Below are 19,952 nucleotides of genomic sequence, written 5' to 3' on the forward strand. Positions count from 1 at the left end.
GTACATACCTTATTTATTTATTTATTTATTTATTTAATTAATTAAATAATTATTTATTTATTTATTTATTTAATTAATTAATTAATTAATTTATTTATTTTTATTTATTTATTTATTAATTTATTAATTTATTTACAAAAATAAATCGACAAAATCGCCACTGTCGGGGTTGTGGTTGCATCCAATATATACAAACTTAATAAATAAACAAAATACGTACATCTACGTCGGATTTTAGTCAGATTAATAGACACTAATAATATCTCACATTGATATAAGTGATAAAACAATGATATAATATAATTATAGAGATAATGAGAATTAGTAGAAATTATTGAAGTGGGAACGTAGGAAAGCCATTGTACCACGTGATCTATTTTCTTCACCGGAGTCACATGATCACATTTCAAAATAGCCTTGCTGAGTGTCGTGAACTCGAAGCAGTGCAACGGTAACTCAGCTTTCGCCATTTATTCCCTCCCATATTTTATTTTATTGAAAAAAATAATAAAATAAACAAAAGACTGTGTGCAAGTCTACTCTAAATTCTATAGGTCATTACTTGTCTGTCATTGAAACTAATTTGTTTGCGTCAGCATTGAATTATTCCTCAGTCTGAGATAAGTTTTTTCGTGTCCTGGAAGCCAACCCTCCGGCCTCAAACGAGGGCCCAGTCAAAATTAATATACTTTCATAAAACGTAGCCCATACCGCAATGTGAGCAGCCCAGAAAATATTGATATAGTCCGCGTCCATTGGAGTTAAATACCAGGAAATAGAGTACTTTCTGTCGTACGGGAAAAACACAATAAGTATGAGTCCGGAGTTCTCCGAATTCCCAGCACCCTCTGCGGTTATCTATTTTTAGATCGTCTACAACAGTTGCATTCACACCATACCACTATACCATGCAGTAGGCAGTATAAGGGTAAGTTGATGTGTATTTCATGAATCTGTACGGTACGGGGTATGTAGACACACTCAGTGAAAGTCGAAGCACAGTTAATGTCGAGATGTTATACGACGACGTGCGTTTTAATGGGTATATATGCTCTGGGTATACTCTGTGTACAGCGGTGTTGGTGATACGGTGTACTAGTGTGGGTTTTAATACATTTACCGCACAAACTTTGTTTACTACAAATAGGATTAACCACCTTCTACGCGAGAAATTTACGATGAAATACCACGACGGCACGCAAGGAACGGCAGTCACGTTGAAGGGCGGTAGTCACCACGCACGTTAGTCGTAAACCCCATAGTTAGCGACATCGCTATTACAGCGGCGTTTAGTGGGTGTGTCTGTGTACAGCGGTGTTGGTGATACTACTAGTGTGGGTTTTAATACATTTACCGCACAAACTTTGTTTACTACAAATAGGATTAACCACCTTCTACGCGAGAAATTTACGATGAAATACCATGACGGCACGCAAGGAACGGCAGTCACGTTGAAGAGCGGTAGTCACCACGCACGTTAGTCGTAAACCCCATAGTTAGCGATATCGCTATTACAGCGGCGTTTAGTGGGTGTGTCTTAAACTCTGGTAGACCGACGCACCTAAACATACACTCACAACGAGTCAAAGCAAATCCACGAATGATTTAGCAATCAACATGGATATTCTTTCATTTTAAAACATGAATATAATTTAGTATGAATATAATAGTAGAATTGTGTCAACAACCTTTCCCTCTTAATGAATGGTGACCCACCAGTAAAAGATTTTTTATCTTTCGACGAGTATCACAATTTCCAAGTAATGGAACCACGTGATCTATCATTTCCAAGTAATGGAACCACGTGATCTATCATTTCTAAGTAGCGTCTAGAGATGTGTTCGGTGTTCTGAGTGCATCTAAGCAATCAACAGCAACCAGACGCATTACATTCTAAATAATTATATTAGTACTATTTATTATATAATGTTCCTGAATTTTTTATTGATACATGTCACTATAAATCATGGACACAGAATTAGAAGTACTGATCCATGTATTTGGAATTTCATCCGTAAACTGACCCTAGTTTGGGATTATATATAATCTTAGTCGGACTATCCACAATCTTGGATTTGCCAACCACGCTGTCCGGTAATGTTGACGACCAGACAGAAATGGTCGTCAAAGTGTTTCTATATTCGCAGAATGTTTGAATATATATTCGTTTTCCGTTTTGTTCACATATTTCATTTTATTGCAATTTATTATTTCTTTGGATTTGCCAACCACGCTGTCCGGTAATGTTGACGACCAGACAGAAATGGTCGTCAAAGTGTTTCTATATTCGCAGAATGTTTGAATATATATTCGTTTTCCGTTTTGTTCACATATTTCATTTTATTGCAATTTATTATTTCTTTGGTGGCATTTTTTGGGCTTCTGGTAATCGAAAAATCGTCTAAACTTAATTAAAACTAGAAGGATATATAATAGGGAACTGGACCACTTTATTGTAGGGGTGTTTTTTCAGGGTGAAAATGGCCTCAGCCTCATTTGGCTGGATTGTTGAAATCACTTGGGAGCATTTTTTGCGGGTGGAGGGGTGTTATGCGGAGACGGGTGAGCATGAAATCGGTTCCGTGAGCAAATTACAGTTTCCATGGTAACCAGATCCAAATCTCTACTAACATTTAATGGTATGGTCGTTGCATCAAAGGCCTGCCCGTAATTTTATAGATGAAACATAATTTCCAAACTTTAATGGGTGTGTTCTGTTGTCAAGGGCAACCCCTTTCCAAAAAATACAAGAATCCATCAATAACTGCCAACAGACAAACAAACAGACGCTACCAAAAACATTAGGCTCTTTTGCGGAGGTAATATACTAGTATGCATCAAACTAAACATCACATAGTGTGTACGTGTAGTATGTTGAATGGTTCGTAGATCTTAGGTTGCTGCCACAAACATATATTCGTTTTTTGGGCTTATTAATTTTGTTTTTTAATAATCTAGATTTGATAAGTTATTACTTTACTTGTCATTCATTGAAACTATATTCTTTGTGTAGCATTGAATTATTAAACGAGGGCCCAGTCAAAATTAATACACTTTCATCAAACGTAGCCCATACCTTGATGTGAGCAGAAAAATATTGACGGGCATATTAAAACTATCTCGTCTGCATATATTTAATGGTTAAGACATATAAATATAAATGGCAACCAATACCCATATCACTGAGTTCGTTACTGAGTCCATTTCGCGGCAAACAACCGTGAAGAATGTACAATCATGTCTTGTGATGAGTTGACATTCTGAAGTTTGCTTCTTACATATTGTTCGTCCTTGTTGTCCGATACACATGATAGTAGATTTGCGTAATGATTTCCTCACATATTAGCAATATTCTTGTAGCCATTAGATCCGTCAATCGATCGTGAATGTTGTTAAGACTTCTTGGGCTTACATACGTTTTTTTGAAACAAGTTAACATTCTCATCAAGGTGACTACTTGCAAGAGCATCAGCCCTCATATTACTTTTATTTTCACAAAGTCTCAGAACATATTTAAATTTAGCTCGAGTTTAACGCATTAAATTGGACAATGGACCTTACCTAGGTCCTCCTAACTCGTGCAATCGTGTGATGATCTTTTACATAATTATTTGTTGTATGCCATTAGTAGCCGCCTCTGTCAAGGCATTAACAATTTCATCACAGAGTGTATCAATCGCCAATCGATGTCTTACATCCAGGCAAGCAGAATCTCGACAGGATAACACATCATGAGGTAACGAAATGCAGGACAGCATAGCCTCCGTCTGGTGTGCATATTTGTGAATAGCAGAGTTATTTGCACTAGACTAGGCCTTAAATTTTGGTAGACAATCACAGTTACATTTAATACTCAATGGGAAATGATCTGATCCAATATATTCGTGCAGTATTTTTACGTTACTAATAGACCTGGTATGGTGAGTCTCACTGTAATACATGAAGTGCCCAGTGCCCCCAAAAGACAACATCAGAACATATGAGGCTATTTCCTGTGCAGAAAGAATCAAGTTCTTTACTGAACTTAGAATTAACTTTAGCATTCCAATCCCCAATGACGAGAACACAATTAGAAACTGTGTCATCAATAAAACCACCTACTTTGTTAGATATTCAATGTATTCATGGTAATTGTACTCACTGTCAGTAGGCATATACACATTAATGAGAGTCAACATATTATCCATATTCCCTATTTCTAATCCTAATAACCGAGAATCATTGTAACGTTTAATTTTCGTGGATATAAGTGTTTTCCTCCACAGTACTGCTACACCTCCGTACAGGCGCCCGACACGTATTCTCGATTCCTCATCCATGCCAGATTCCTCGACAGCATAGAACTCATCACTAATTTTAGGTAAAAATTCAAGATCAGATTTGGTGAGCCAGTGAGACATATATCACAGTTAGAACATAAATCTTAGGCATTTTCAACAGATGATTTGACACCGCGACAGTTATATGAGGTGATAGTTAACTTTTTATTCATCATCTTGATTGATAATATTTACGTACAAGTATGCCAGCAGGCCATGAAGAGGGCGTAAGCACTTTCTCCATAGAGTCACGTGGTACAGTAATCACAAATGATGCGTAAGAATTGAACTTAGAGTTGAGTTTCTCACACTTTGCATATATATGAATCAAACTCTTCATATAATGTATTGCTGAATCAGGTACAGTCTCTGGGGCAAGTCTGGTTACAAAAAGTTTCACTCCAGATTTTGATTGAACAGCTTTCAATTGGAAGCAGTCTCCTGCATTTCCGATTGTTACCTGGGTACGGTTCCGGCTTCGTTTTTTTCAAAGTGGTGAAAACCATTCATACGGCCTACAGAGCTCATTCATGGGGTGACACGTATACCTTGTCTGCATACTTGTTTTTGATGCTTCATTAGCCCCATGGAACGTGCAGGCTTTATTGTAATCAATGCATTAGCATAAGATATCGATTTCCTCTTGGTATGAATAATATATTAATGATATGAGCAGGTGTACTTGCCTGTTGATCACAAGGTTTGGCCCCGGTTACTGCATCAATAGAGTCACTTTAACTGTTATGTAAAAGAGAGTCGTATCCATTAGGGACAGGAGTTGTAACCTCATTCATAGTAGAAAACTCTTGACGCAATTTTTTAATGGCTTTTTAGCTCCGCTGTCGACTTTGTCGAGCGGAACTTATCATATGAGTGATTGTCCGTCGTCGTCGTCCGTGTCAATGTTTTACTTTTTCGATTTCTTCTTGAAAACTACAAGCCTGAATGCTTTGATACTTGGTGCATATGTGCCTTGGGTAGACCTCTCTTAGATCTGTTCATTTCACGTTGATATCTTCAATTCTCTAATTTTGGTGAATATTTTTGTCATTTTTGGTAAAAAGTGATATTTTCGACTTCTTGTTAAAAACCACAAGTTCAATTGCTTTGATATTATACATATAGGTACGACATGTTGACCTCTCAGATTTGTTTATTTTGTAATGATATCTTCAATTCTTTAATTTTGATGAATATTTTTGTAATTTTTGGTAAAAAGTGATATTTTCGACTTCTTGTTGAAAGTCCAATTGATTTGATATTACATATATAGGTACTACATGTAGACCTCTCTCAGATTTGTTCATTGAATGATGATATCTTCAATTCTCTAATTTTGATGAATATTTTTGTAATTTTTGGTTAAAAGTGTTATTTTCGACTTCTTGTTGAAAACCGCGAGTCCGATTGCTTTTATATTACATATATATGTATTACATGTGGACCTCTTTCAGATTTGTTAATTTCGTGGTGATATCTAATTATCTAATTTTGATGATTATTTTTGTCATTTTTGGTGAAAAGTGATATTTTTTAAATCTTGTTGAAAACAGCAAGTCCGATTGCTTTGATACTATACATATTGTTCATTTTCTAATGATATCTTTAGTTCTTAATTTAAATGTGCATTGCTAACAACGGAGCTATCTCAGCCGACAGGCTGCTTGTTTGTTGTTACAGCGACAATTTAGCTTTAGAAGGGTCATCTCGCCATGGAGTGCACCCACTTCTTTTTCTAACTTTACAACGCTATCAGCACACGCCAGAAGCAATTGAATCGAATTTTTTAGTTGTTTTAACTCTGCACATAATAACTTAATATCCTGCATAGTCACTGATCAACGTGTGTAAAGTCGATAGGATGCAGGTTTGCCAGATTTTTCACAACAAAGCAAGGTAAATCATTCCCGTCGGCTTCGTGAAGAATCGCAAATTATTTTGTTTCTTGTGATGTCCTTGACGTTTAATAAACTGACTCGAATGAATAGTGTTTTCACACAAGTCGTATAGTACTCGTTCAGCAGACTCGATTTCTTGATCTTCAAAATGCTCCATACGCAGCTTTGTTAACATGGTAGTAGTCACGACATCTATCTTGTTAGTCAAGAAGCACAAAAGCTCATTAATCACGATACCTGCATGGCCTACTGCGATCGATCCAGTTTCTTTTTCCTGTTTATCGTCTCTTGACGTATCACCCCACATGACATCATTCCGTTTCTTGTCACATTTTGGACACAATTGCAGGTCGCCATTGCACAATTTAACTTGAGAAGCAAAGACGCGACAGTCCTCGTACCGAAGCAGCATAATCATCGATAGGAATGCATTCTGTGATTGATTTCGGCTGAAAGGACGAATTTTTGGGTTGTTCAGTAACACAGATCCTTCTTTTCTACCCTGGTCGGTGCTACCCCAACACCTAGGAGCTCATGCTCTTTCTAAACCATTATGTGGTGTGGAATTGTGCATATTGCGCTACTCTTCTGTTGCCACCTCAAAGATAAAGCCATCTGATTTCTTCAGGATGACCTAATATAGCCTGCCTTAAACTCAGACAGTCAACAACCACTTTTTGTTTGTGTCTAAATAGATGATAGTGGGTTGTTAGTCCATGCATAACGTCCTGCGACCATTGAAATCCCGCCACACAACCACTCTCAATAAAGAGCAGTATGAGTTCTACATCTGTTTTGTTGAGCGATGCGTCTGGCAGGATCCAGACCATACTGGTGTTTGCATAGAAGATCTCAAGGGCATCCACGAGGAGGAACACATCTATGTGGATTTATAGGTCATCATAGGTCTCCCAAACCTTTTGTGCTCACTGGTGTTTTTGTCAGTTAGCGTGCTGTAGTATGTTTCTTTTAGATGGAGATGCAAACCGCTCCCTGTACTTAGCCAATTTGCTTTTAATGTCAAGGAGAGTCAATAGAAACTGGACACTGTTGATGAACTGCAGATATACTTCTCTGGGTTGTTAGAATTGCAAAGAAACCTGCCCCCACCTTTGAGATGGCGTGTTTCATGGCTTCTTCTTTTCTCATACTGGAGTGCGCTATAAAAAGTCTCAGCTGCATTAGGGTCTCTGTGTTTCACAAGAAGATTTGTTTAGCCATCACAATATATGACAATATAGCAATAGCTACATGCCTTGTGCTGCTGTATTGTCTGACTCTTGCTTTTTACTGGGTCCCTCCCTTTTTGTTGTGATGACAGTATAGATGATGAATGGGGTTGGTAGCTGTTTATGATGATTCTGGAAGGAAAGCTTGCTTTCACTGACCTATTCCACTGCATCCTGGTGCAAGTCCATGCGTGCGAGTTGGCCACACACAGTTATTGAGAGGAACTTGACCCTCCCAGAGGACACAGGCCAGGAAACATATGGGATTCTATTTATTTTAGAATACTTGGACTTCTTACAGGAACTCTCAATAAGTGTCAAAATTAATTAACCAGGGTTTACTTGGTTTACATAGCCATGTATGGCAATGGGCAGTTAGAATATACCATTGAGAAATATTTTATTGGCTCTCCCAAATGAAAGCCCACCTCCTCATTATTTATGAGCCATGGCCTATTTGAGGGCTAGTAATCTTGTACTTTGGTTGTCTAATGCTTTGATTGTCTTGTGAGACGATGCTTTCATTAACAGTATTAATAAATAGTTATTATATCGTGAACTACATGTCAGATCATTGGTATTATACTTGTGTCTTCACACTATCCAAATAATAAGTATATTACCTCTGTATTTCAAAGCAACATTACAAAACACAATTGTGCCACGTAATGGATATTATTTGGATTATATTGTTTTCCCTTCCATATTTACATGCAAATAGACACTGGATACAACATCTATGTATGAACATTGCAATTCTATTTAAACAAGTATGTGAAATCGAGAAATAGAAACAGAGATATGTACGAGAGACGACTAACATGAGCTATTCAGTTTATTACGATGACAACTATGAGGTCTTAACTTACGTACACTAAAAACTTAAATACATCAATAGTCGGGCTGTATGTATAGAAAGTGACAAAGGTTGAGTTATTTTATTTAGTATGTCATCATAACTTTTCAATGTGTTATGTTTTAGTGAAAATTAAGAAAATGTCTCGATTGAAGAAGGATGGTACTCCAGATATGAGGTACTCATGTAACAGAAGTGCATATCTGCCACCTGGACGCAATGTCGGTGGTGGGTACGACATGAGATCTTCAGTCAACCGGCAACTCTTCAATGAACCACGTCAAATGACTGGTGGGCCAACCAGAATGGATGGCAAACCAGACATGAGGTACAAAGTAAACAAAGAAGCAGCCAAAACCAAGGTTGTATATTCTCCTCCAGTTGCATCAATGAAGGTTACAGTGCCACATGTGGGACCGATTAGACGTGATGGGCATCCTGACATGAGATACAGCGAAAACCGAGCACATTTGCCTTCCAATCCCTTAACCAAAGGGCCAACTAACGTTGATGGAACACTTGATATGAGATACACGGTGACTAAGAAAGCTGTAGATGCCAAAGTTATACTACCTCCCCAAGCTGAAAAAGTGACGCCAACAGGGCCAACCAGCAAAAAAGGACAACCCGATATGAGGTACCATGAAAACCGAGCGCATTTGCCTTCCGGTCCCTTAACCAAAGGGCCAACTAACGTTGATGGAACACTTGATATGAGATACACGGTGAATAAGAAAGCTGTAGATGCTAAAGCCCGGCGGGCATTATATCCAAAGTTAGATATAGAAGATGGTAAGTATTTCTAAGTTAATCTAAATTTTTGAGAGACCTTCGCAAATTAAAGTGATTGGGAATGATTTCAAATGACAAATTTTTATTACATCTTCAACAGACTTCTATGAAAGAGCCAAAGAAGACGCTATCCCTGTTATGAGAATACCACTAAGAGAAGACTATCAAGATGAATATGAAGATGACTATGATTCAGATGAGTACTATGATGATCATGATCATGATGCTCATGATCATGACGATGATGATCACTTGGCTTCATCAGACACAAGTGAAGAAAATATCCCTGCTATGGTAAGTCAAGTGATAACAATTTAAATATATTTATGAAAATGTACACAACTTCACCTATTGATTATTAATTTAACAGTAACAATGTCAATGTGATAGAAGATTTTTGTTGAGGTTCATTTTGTTTACATTTGTTCAACTTTGCCTTTAGCGTAAACTACAGACTAAAACAGAACTCATCAATGAAGATGGAAACTCTGGTAAGTTGAATGTTCAAAAAATGATTTATTGCAACACTAAGCAAAGCAAGTATTATAAAGTGTATGTGGGAAATCAAAAGTGAATAAACACAATTTCTAAATCACAAGACCAGGTACATGTATCTGAAATATGCCTTGGAACACCTGGTATTGTTTTTTGATGCTTAGAAAGTCATATATCTGTTTTCACTTACTTGACCATTCATATGTTATTAATTGACATGTGGTAAATGGTATGTGATATGATTGCCAGCTGTTAATTTAAATGATGTTATATACATTTTGTACTTAGAATAGTGACCCGTAACCCATAATGACAAAGTGTGTTTCAGTTCATTATGGTATGGTGGGAAGTAAATTATTGTTATTATTTTGTAGCCAGTAATTTGCTTCCACTATAAAGCAGAACACGAAACAGTTCCAGTGTTACTAGCTGTGGCTCCATATCTCTTCTAGTCTCAGTCTGTATTCTTTGTGATGGTATTTTAGTCATTTGTGATACATTTGGGGGTCATTACATTTGCTATTTTCAGATTAGCTGTGGTTCCTCCCATATCGTAACATTCGATAAAGCATCTGAAAATAACAAATTTAATGACACAAAATATACAGAAATGACTAAAATACCATGACAAAGACTAGAGACCGACACACGAAGAGCTATAGACCTGCAGCTACAGTGTCTCGCTGGCCACTGAGTCTGAATAATTTAAATTGTCATTCTTGAAATTCGTTTGCACAATTTCATATTGCAAAATAAAATGGGAAAAAAAGATTTAATCTAGTATAATTGTGGCCTAGCATTGGAATTAATAAGACATGGATACGTCTTTGCGGTGCCCAGGCTCGCACTATGCTACTGTAACACTAGTGTGTACGTTTCTGCCTGATTGCTGCTGCGGATGGACTGTACATAGTCGTGTCATTACCTAATTTCACGAGTATTTTCAAAGTATCAGGGTAGATGTTATTGGCAACTGTCAACTTTGATCATGATCTGAAGCTAATAGAAAATCTGTTTAGTTCAAAGTTATCAAATCAAAAACAATACATAAAAAGCAAAACGTTGCATCCACATTTTGAAAAGAAAATAGTACTAAAAAATATGTATTCTGTATTTGACAAACAGTTCATTCGACAAATGAAAATTCACAGGAATTTGTTTCAGCTGTTAGAACATAATGATAGAGCTTTTATACTAATTTAAAAACGCACTTCAAAAACAAAGATTGCAGTTTTTCGGGAGGCAACAGTACTGTTGACTTCTCTCTCCACTGCACACCAACTAACTATTTAAGTTGATTTTCCTACAATGCAGAGCTTGCAACATGATAGCTCTTCATAGAGGGCGTTTTTTACTTTTCATATAATACAGTACCCACACAATGAATATAATAAGGCAGTTCATATTTGTCTCAGTGAACCATTCATTTTTGATAGACACCTGTACAAAATACTTGAACAAAACCCAGCTAAGATTTTCTTTTATCTTGTATGTTTTATGAATCTATTCACGTCTAAATGCAGCACTTTATTCTGAGATGAGGCATTTGTTTTTATACTAAAATATCTGAATTACTTTGAATAAAGCTGGAAATTATATCCCTTAAAATAATTAAACAAATTAGGCACCAATGTTTTTGTAAGATATTTACATCTATCAAGGACATTCGGTAGACTGATTCCCCGCTGTTGTTTCAACACCAAAACTTGTTTGTATTCCAAATTAATTATGGCAATGCATATTCATATTGAAACCATGGCAGCATCATCCGTTGCTAAATCTAGAAGCGCGCAGGATAGAAGGAACGCCGCGAACGAACGCGCTTCGGCTAACCAACCACACGACGTTCACCGCAATAAAAATCTGTTGTTATTAGCAATAGCCATTTTATATCATGCTGATTTTAGTATTTGATTGTTACCTCATAGTTTGTCTTCTCATTAAATACCCTCTCCTTTATTTGCTTTGCTACGGGGCCGGGCTAAATAATGGGATACGTTATTGCAAATAATACAGCAATGACATCATTCACTAGTATTGACAATGCTGTGATATATTATGAGGTTATTACGACTATACCTCAAAGTATGCAAGAAGACAGTACAGCGAAGGTCGATGCGACGGCGTACTGTCTGAGTGCATACTTTGAGGTATCTTCGTAATAACCTTATTATCATACATCTTTTCCTTCCAAGGATACATCGTAGAAATGCCAAAATCTAAAAAGTTTAGAACAGAATCCAACTTCTTTGGTTGGAGGTCGGTTAAACCCTGGTAGCAACCATGTTTGTTTTTATTATTAGAGGACGCTCACGCGCGTACTATCATTTCATATTTGGAATTCGCATTTTCTTATATGGTAGGACGAAAATACCCCGTTAGCGGCACGTTTTTACTAATGGCGTTACGGTAACAGATGTATAATAATATATTATATTGCAGAATATATTCGTGTTTGGTATAGCAAGCGTATTGGAATTGAACAGAAAACAGTCTGCAACAAGTTTGCATGCGCTGAAATAGATGAAGGTGAACTACATGTGAACATAGAGAGAGATAACTACGAACCTATTGAGTCTGGATGGCGAGCTACCCAAGTCAATGTTGGAGGTAATAGTTCCATGCTATGTATTATGTTTGATGTATGCTATAATTCATTCATTCATTCATTCATTCATTTATTTATTTATTTATTTATTTATTTATTTATTTATTTATTTATTTATTTATTTATTTATTTATTTATTTATTTATTTATTTATTTATTTATTTATTTATTTATTTATTTATTTTGTGATCGATTCGGCACAGGGGAATACTATTCAAATGGTATTGTGATATGAGACATATTTTGACACGGGAAGAAACAACAAACACAAAATATTCCAAAAGGTTAAACATGGTTTTGTACACACACCATTGTTTCGCAAAATCTTAATATCATGGACATTTGTTGTAGATGATGTCATGGTTACATGGTCAGACAATTCACCAAAATTCCCATCACTGGAGAGACACATATTGCAGGGAGGTAAGCAAACCAACATATATTTTACAGAAATTACCGGGTGTATCAGTGAATGGATTGACTGAAATATACATATTCGATTTGTATTACTTGCGTGGGAAATTGCAAGCACCTGCAAAATTGGCACAAATGCTGCAACATTTTTAGATCAAGCGTCAAGATGGCAGTATATAATACATATGTAGTCATATAACCACATATGAATAAAAGAAAATTCATTATACATTTCGCGTTTAAACTAGGCACATTATCCCAATACTTATTTATATGTTAAAATCAAAGGTCAAAGTCTCATTATATGTGTATGTATGCATGTTCAAAATATAACTACAGTGGGAATATAGACATTGCCTTTAAACTTGGCTCGCATGTCTCTTATGTGATCCCAACACTTACATTTTAATGTTGAAACAATATGTATAAAACTGTGGCTGTGAATGTTAATATGAATATATTTATGTTACTCATTTAAATTTTAGAAGAGATAGTCTATGGACCTGATGTAATACATGGAAGAGTAAAGGAATCAGCCGAGTACATCATTGGATGCATTGCCTACCATCATGGAGACATTACGCAGTATACTTGGTACCACAATGACAAGAAATGGAAGAGTGGCAAGAACTTATCTGTTGTGCATGTCCCAGAAGAAGGCACATACTGGTGCAGGGTTTGTTATTTTGGGAAACAGGAAGACTCATCGAAAATTCGTATCATCAGTATAGTGGATACACCAGGTATGTCACGTGTTGCCAGTAAACAATGGAAATATATTGATTGTAAGTACAAACAAATGTGTGATAGTGTGCAGTTATTTCTGTCTACTTTAATATGAAATACTTCAATATGTGTTCATTCTTTTCGAAACACATGACTTTCCATCATGGCTACCTATCCCAGAGTGCATGTATATATCCTTCGTATATCAGTACTTAATTCCTAATTTGGAATTCCAGCACCATACATTGACAGTGTATGGTATAATCATATTGCAGCTGACATCAAGTTGAAAAAAGAGGATCTCACTTTTGAAGAGGAGATTGGTGCTGGCACGTTTGGTACTGTCTGGAAAGGTAAATGGATGTGCTTACCAGTTTCTATCAAAGTCGTGCCAGGAGTATTAACCGATGTACCAAAAGAAGTTAACTTATGCAGGTAAATACCATGAGCTTCTCAATGTGTTTATTGCATCTACGAAGTGAGGTGACGTTATTATTACTGAACCTTTGTGTTATGTTATTTACCCGTGTCTCATTTTGGCAGTAGAACATTGTAATTTTTCTAATTAATATGCAAAGCGTCAACTACAGTCGATACAGACACAATAAACATGCAACGCTATTTGACGTTCACGTACATGTCAAGCATTCTTAAAATCTGCATGTACAGGAAATAGTCATGCTGTTGCTTCCTCGATTGTATTTTCTTCTGTGCTCATTTGAAATGGTAGCTGTTCAGTAGCATCGTTGTCTATTTAATGTGCAATGACTAGGTCACTGCTTTATTATTATTATTATTATTATTATTATTATTATTATTATTATTATTATTATTATTATTATTATTATTATTATTATTATTATGTATATTTTGTTATTTATATATCAATGTTGCTTCTCATACAGTCTGTTAGTTATTGAATATGTTATCCAAACTTCCAATTGTAGAAAACTTCGACATCCAAATATACAGTCTCTTATTGGTGTTGTTTTAACGAAGGTTAAATTCTACCTTGTAAACCAGTATGTAAACGGATACGATTTGCAAGAATTACTTCACTTCTTGCCCACAGAGAGTCAGGTAATGTTGTAATATTAAAGTATTGTTTTAGTCATAAACATTCGATGTGAAAATGTGATCCGAATGGTCGCTAATATACAGCAAGCAACAAGATTAACACTTGTTTATTATTTCGTATATTACAGTTAAAATATTCTGCCAATGGTTACGTCATCTATCAAATTGCAATCGGTTTGCAATACCTCCACGGGAATGGTATCGTCCATATGGACTTAAAACCAGCCAATGTGTTGGTATGTACGACTCATTAATTATGTTAATTTATCCACTATAATATAATAAACTTAAATTCAATGATATAGAAGAAGACAGAACCATTGTCTGTAATTATATAGGGCATATATCACTATGCATAAAGTCTACTGTACATTTCTTGTTCAGCCAATAAGGTTTACTTTTTAATGGCATGTACAATATCCTGGCCAGCTCAAGCGGAAAGGATTTTGGAAATATGGTTATATATGGAACGAAATAATATGATGGGCTTATAATGGTGCTACTCGTACATCTCATTTTTTACCTACAGGTTGAATGTGGTACTAATAAGACATTCATCTGCGACTTCGGTTTATCAGAACATAGAGAAAAGACGAGTTCTTACACGCAAAGCACAGTCACAGGAAGTTCATTGAAAGGAACTATTGCATTTTGTTCCAAAGAACGCTTGGAAGGTAGTAGTTTGAAATCGCGCCCATGTGTTGATGTCTACGGATTTGGTTGCATTATTAATGAGGTATACAGTAGGAAACGTGTGTGGGAAGGGCTCGGGCTGCCAGAGATAATGCTTAAAATTATAATGGGAAAATTTCCAAACTCGCAGTCTATAGCCAACGAAAATGTCAAAACACTACTAAATCGGGTATTTGTGCCAGCAGAAAACAGACCAACTATTTGTGATTTATTGCCAGAGTTGAAAGGTTTAGTACATCCCAAATATGCTTCATGGGTTTAAATCTAGTGGCATTAGTCATAAGAAATGTGACACTATAAAATACGTCGATTAAAAGAGGGACTGGACACTCAATAAACACTATAATTTTCGACTACTGTACTACTGTGAGGGAAACTTACAGTGTCGTGCATGAAACACTACTGCTGGTTTTCTTGCTAGGACAAATTTAGCTTATTCTGAAAACTGTCCACTATTAAATGTCCGGCAATTAGCGCTTTATTTTTGTCGTTTTATTTCTCGTATTTCTAATGATCTTTTACAATCTGGTTTGATGGTTTCTCCCTGGTGGTTCGTTTCACATAAATTTCGTGAGTGTGAGAGTATCCAATTCCAAGAAATTACACATACGTTATTTGTTTTTGTTTAAATTTGCCTTAGAATTAGACAGGGGTCGTAACCTCTTGCAGTGAGTACTAGTATAACTGGCATGCCGATTTAGTTCTAAAGGTTGTTTTTTCTAAGTCAAATGTTCAATAAATGTCGGTTTTTTTGTTTTAATTTGCCTTAGAAATGGACAGGGGATCGTAACCTTTTGCAGTGAGCACCAGTATGACTGGCGTACCGACGGGGTTCTAAGGGTTATTTTTTCTAAGTTAAATGTTTAATAAAGGTCAGAGTTTTTGTTTTAATTTGCCTTAGAATTGGACAGGGGTCGTAACCTTTTGCAGTGAGCACCAGTATGACTGGCGTACCGACGGGGTTCTAAGGGTTGTTTTTTCTAAGTCAAATGTTCAATAAATGTCAGGTTTTTTTGTTTTAATTTGCCTTAGAATTAGACAGGGGATCGTAACCTCTTGCAGTGAGGACCAATGTGACAGGTTTGTTTTTCCTAAATTAAATGTTCAATGATGTTAGAGTCTTTGTTTTATTTTACTCGTGAATCAAACATCATTGTACTGCGCTGTACTGTACCTGTTTTGGTATCATTTTAGTTGGTATAGCGTAACTATGATAGAAGGCAGGATATAGTATTAATATAGATAGCATATGTATTTGATCATCGTCGTTGACCTTTGTAGTCATGATAATCATTCAAGCATAATGTTTACACAGCAATTATCAAGATGGTACTTGTCACTTTACATTATCCAGCATAAAGGTATGCTGTGCATGGATAAAATTAACATTATATTCTTGATACTGTTCACCAACATTTGTGGACTTTATTTGTAATGTAAGGTAGGGAAAGGGAACAACTAGAAATAGTGTAATTGTGATCAGGGCATTCTATGTATGTTATCTTAATACAGAATCAGACATTATAAAAGAAATGTATTTTTTTCTCTCGTTTTCTTCCTACTCAATACCGCACGCATTATATATTGTTTTGGATGAAAAAGTATTTTTTTGCGTTTTATTCGGAGCAACACATACACTATTGACTTTCTGAACATTAATTTTTATCAACGGATTTTTCTCTGGTGGATTAGATGAATTTATACTTTCAACTTCAATTTGAAACAAACATAAAACATGATTTGTATCATTATATCTACAATTTCGATACTCAGTATTAAAATGAATACATTGACGGTGGAAAGCGAACACTATCTTTTTATTATGTACTAGTAGTTGTTAATTTTGTTGTGCATCTGGGTCATTATAATGTTAACGTGATGTATATATATGTGGGGGTATATGGGCAGATGAGTTGTTTTATTATGTATATGGGTCGTAAATAGTTATGGATTGTTTTAATGTGGATCACAGTGTTTATAGAGTGGTAATAATGTGCATATGAGTCGTCATTTCGTGTATGTGCATGGGTTATAATGTGTGAATGATTTTTTATAATATACATATGGGTTATAATGTGTGAATGATTTTTTATAATGTGTATATGGGTTATAATGTGTGAATGAGTTTTTATGTGTATATGGGTTATAATGTGTGAATGAGTTTTTATGTGTATATGGGTTATAATGTGTGAATGAGTTTTTATGTGTATATGGGTTATAATGTGTGAATGAATTTTTATAATGTGTATATGGGTTATAATGTGTGAATGAGTTTTTATGTGTATATGGGTTATAATGTGTAAATGAGTTTTTATGTGTATATGGGTTATAATGTGTGAATGAATTTTTATAATGTGTATATGGGTTATAATGTGTGAATGAGTTTTTATGTGTATATGGGTTATAATGTGTGAATGAGTTTTTATGTGTATATGGGTTATAATGTGTGAATGAATTTTTAAAATGTGTATATGGGTTATAATGTGTGAATGAGTTTTTATGTGTATATGGGTTATAATGTGTAAATGAGTTTTTATAATGTGCATATGGGTTATAATGTGTGAATGAGTTTTTATGTGTATATGGGTTATAATGTGTAAATGAGTTTTTATAATGTGTATATGGGTTATAATGTGTGAATGAGTTTTTATGTGTATATGGGTTATAATGTGTAAATGAGTTTTTATAATATACATATGGGTTATAATGTGTGAATGAATTTTTATAATGTGTATATGGGTTATAATGTGTGAATGAATTTTTATAATGTGTATATGGGTTATAATGTGTGAATGAGTTTTTATGTGTATATGGGTTATAATGTGTAAATGAGTTTTTATAATGTGTATATGGGTTATAATGTGTGAATGAGTTTTTATGTGTATGTGGGTTATAATGTGTAAATGAGTTTTTATAATATACATATGGGTTATAATGTGTGAATGAATTTTTATAATGTGTATATGGGTTATAATGTGTAAATGAGTTTTTATAATATACATATGGGTTATAATGTGTGAATGAGTTTTTATAACGTGTATATGGGTTATAATGTGTGAATGAATTTTTATAATGTGCATATGGGTTATAATGTGTGAATGAGTTTTTATAATGTGTATATGGGTTATAATGTGTAAATGAGTTTTTATGTGTATATGGGTTATAATGTGTAAATGAGTTTTTATAATATACATATGGGTTATAATGTGTGAATGAATTTTTATAATGTGTATATGGGTTATGTGTAAATGAGTTTTTATGTGTATATGGGTTATAATGTGTGAATGAGTTTTTATAATGTGTATATGGGTTATAATGTGTGAATGAGTTTTTATAATGTGTATATGGGTTATAATGTGTGAATGAGTTTTTATAATATACATATGGGTTATAATGTGTGAATGAATTTTTATAATGTGCATATGGGTTATAATGTGTGAATGAGTTTTTATAATGTGTATATGGGTTATAATGTGTGAATGAGTTTTCATAATGTGCATATGGGTTATAATGTGTGAATGAGTTTTTATAATGTGCATATGGGTTATAATGTGTGAATGAGTTTTCATAATGTGCATATGGGTTATAATGTGTGAATGAGTTTTTATAATGTGCATATGGGTTATAATGTGTGAATGAATTGGGTTATAATGTGTGAATGAGTTGTTATAATGTGTATATGGGTTATAATGTGTGAATGAGTTTTTATAATATACATATGGGTTATAATGTGTGAATGAGTTTTTATAATGTGTATATGGGTTATAATGTGTGAATGAGTTTTCATAATGTGCATATGGGTTATAATGTGTGAATGAGTTTTTATAATATGCATATGGGTTATAATGTGTGAATGGGTTTTATAATATACATATGGGTTATAATGTGTGAATGAGTTTTTATGTGTATATGGGTTATAATGTGTGAATGAGTTTTTAGCTCCGCTGTCGACTTTGTCGAGCGGAGCTTATCATATGAGTGATTGTCCGTCGTCGTCGTCCGTCGTCGTCGTCCGTGTCAATGTTTTACTTTTTCGACTTCTTCTTGAAAACTACAAGCCTGAATGCTTTGATACTTGGTGTATATGTACCTTGGGTAGACCTCTCTTAGGTTTGTTCATTTCATGTTGATATCTTCAATTCTCTAATTTTGGTGAATATTTTTGTCATTTTTGGTAAAAAGTGATATTTTCGACTTCTTGTTAAAAACCGCAAGTGCAATTGCTTTGATATTACATATATAGGTACTACATGTGGACCTCTCTCAGATTTGTTCATTTTGTAATGATATCTTTAATTCTCTAATTTTGGTGAATATTTTTATCATTTTTGGTAAAAAGTGATATTTTCGACTTCTTGTTAAAAACCGCAAGTCCAATTGCTTTGATACTACATATATAGGTACTACATGTGAACCTCTCTCAGATTTGTTCATTTCGTGATGATATCTTCAATTCTCTAATTTTGGTGAATATTTTTGTAATTTTTGGTAAAAAGTGATATTTTCGATTTCTTGTTAAAAACCACAAGTCCGATTGCTTTGATATTACATATATAGGTAGTACATGTGGACCTCTCTCAGATTTGTTCATTTTGTAAAGATATCTTTAATTCTCTAATTTTGGTGAATATTTTTATCATTTTTGGTAAAAAGTGATATTTTCGACTTCTTGTTAAAAACCGCAAGTCCAATTGCTTTGATACTACATATATAGGTACTACATGTGAACCTCTCTCAGATTTGTTCATTTCGTGATGATATCTTCAATTCTCTAATTTTGGTGAATATTTTTGTAATTTTTGGTAAAAAGTGATATTTTCGATTTCTTGTTAAAAACCACAAGTC

The 19,952-nt window shown here is 34.8% G+C and overlaps 1 protein-coding gene across 1 annotated transcript; it reads left to right on the forward strand.

Moving 5' to 3' along the window:
* Positions 1 to 873: 873 nt before the first annotated feature.
* LOC146732016 (uncharacterized) lies at positions 874 to 16,914 on the forward strand. Its single transcript, XM_085493058.1, has 11 exons — positions 874 to 928; positions 8,429 to 9,094; positions 9,195 to 9,388; positions 9,537 to 9,585; positions 12,032 to 12,199; positions 12,549 to 12,620; positions 13,097 to 13,354; positions 13,613 to 13,772; positions 14,285 to 14,417; positions 14,543 to 14,650; positions 14,944 to 16,914. The coding sequence occupies exons 2-11, from the start codon at positions 8,443 to 8,445 to the stop codon at positions 15,367 to 15,369; spliced, it is 2,220 nt and encodes a 739-aa protein (XP_085349184.1). The 5' UTR covers positions 874 to 928; positions 8,429 to 8,442; the 3' UTR covers positions 15,370 to 16,914.
* Positions 16,915 to 19,952: the final 3,038 nt, after the last annotated feature.

The sequence above is a fragment of the Saccoglossus kowalevskii genome, chromosome 18, assembly GCF_978046115.1.
Source record: "Saccoglossus kowalevskii chromosome 18, keSacKowa6.1, whole genome shotgun sequence".
NCBI classification, from domain to species: domain Eukaryota; kingdom Metazoa; phylum Hemichordata; class Enteropneusta; family Harrimaniidae; genus Saccoglossus; species Saccoglossus kowalevskii.

Excerpts from the sequence above, each read along its gene's own strand:
- LOC146732016 (XM_085493058.1), top strand. The coding sequence starts at position 8,443 with ATGTCTCGATTGAAGAAGGATGGTACTCCAGATATGAGGTACTCATGT. Across the intron at positions 12,621-13,096 it reads GAGACACATATTGCAGGGAG|AAGAGATAGTCTATGGACCT; the intron begins GTAAGCAAACCA and ends TTTAAATTTTAG. Across the intron at positions 13,773-14,284 it reads AAAGAAGTTAACTTATGCAG|AAAACTTCGACATCCAAATA; the intron begins GTAAATACCATG and ends TTCCAATTGTAG.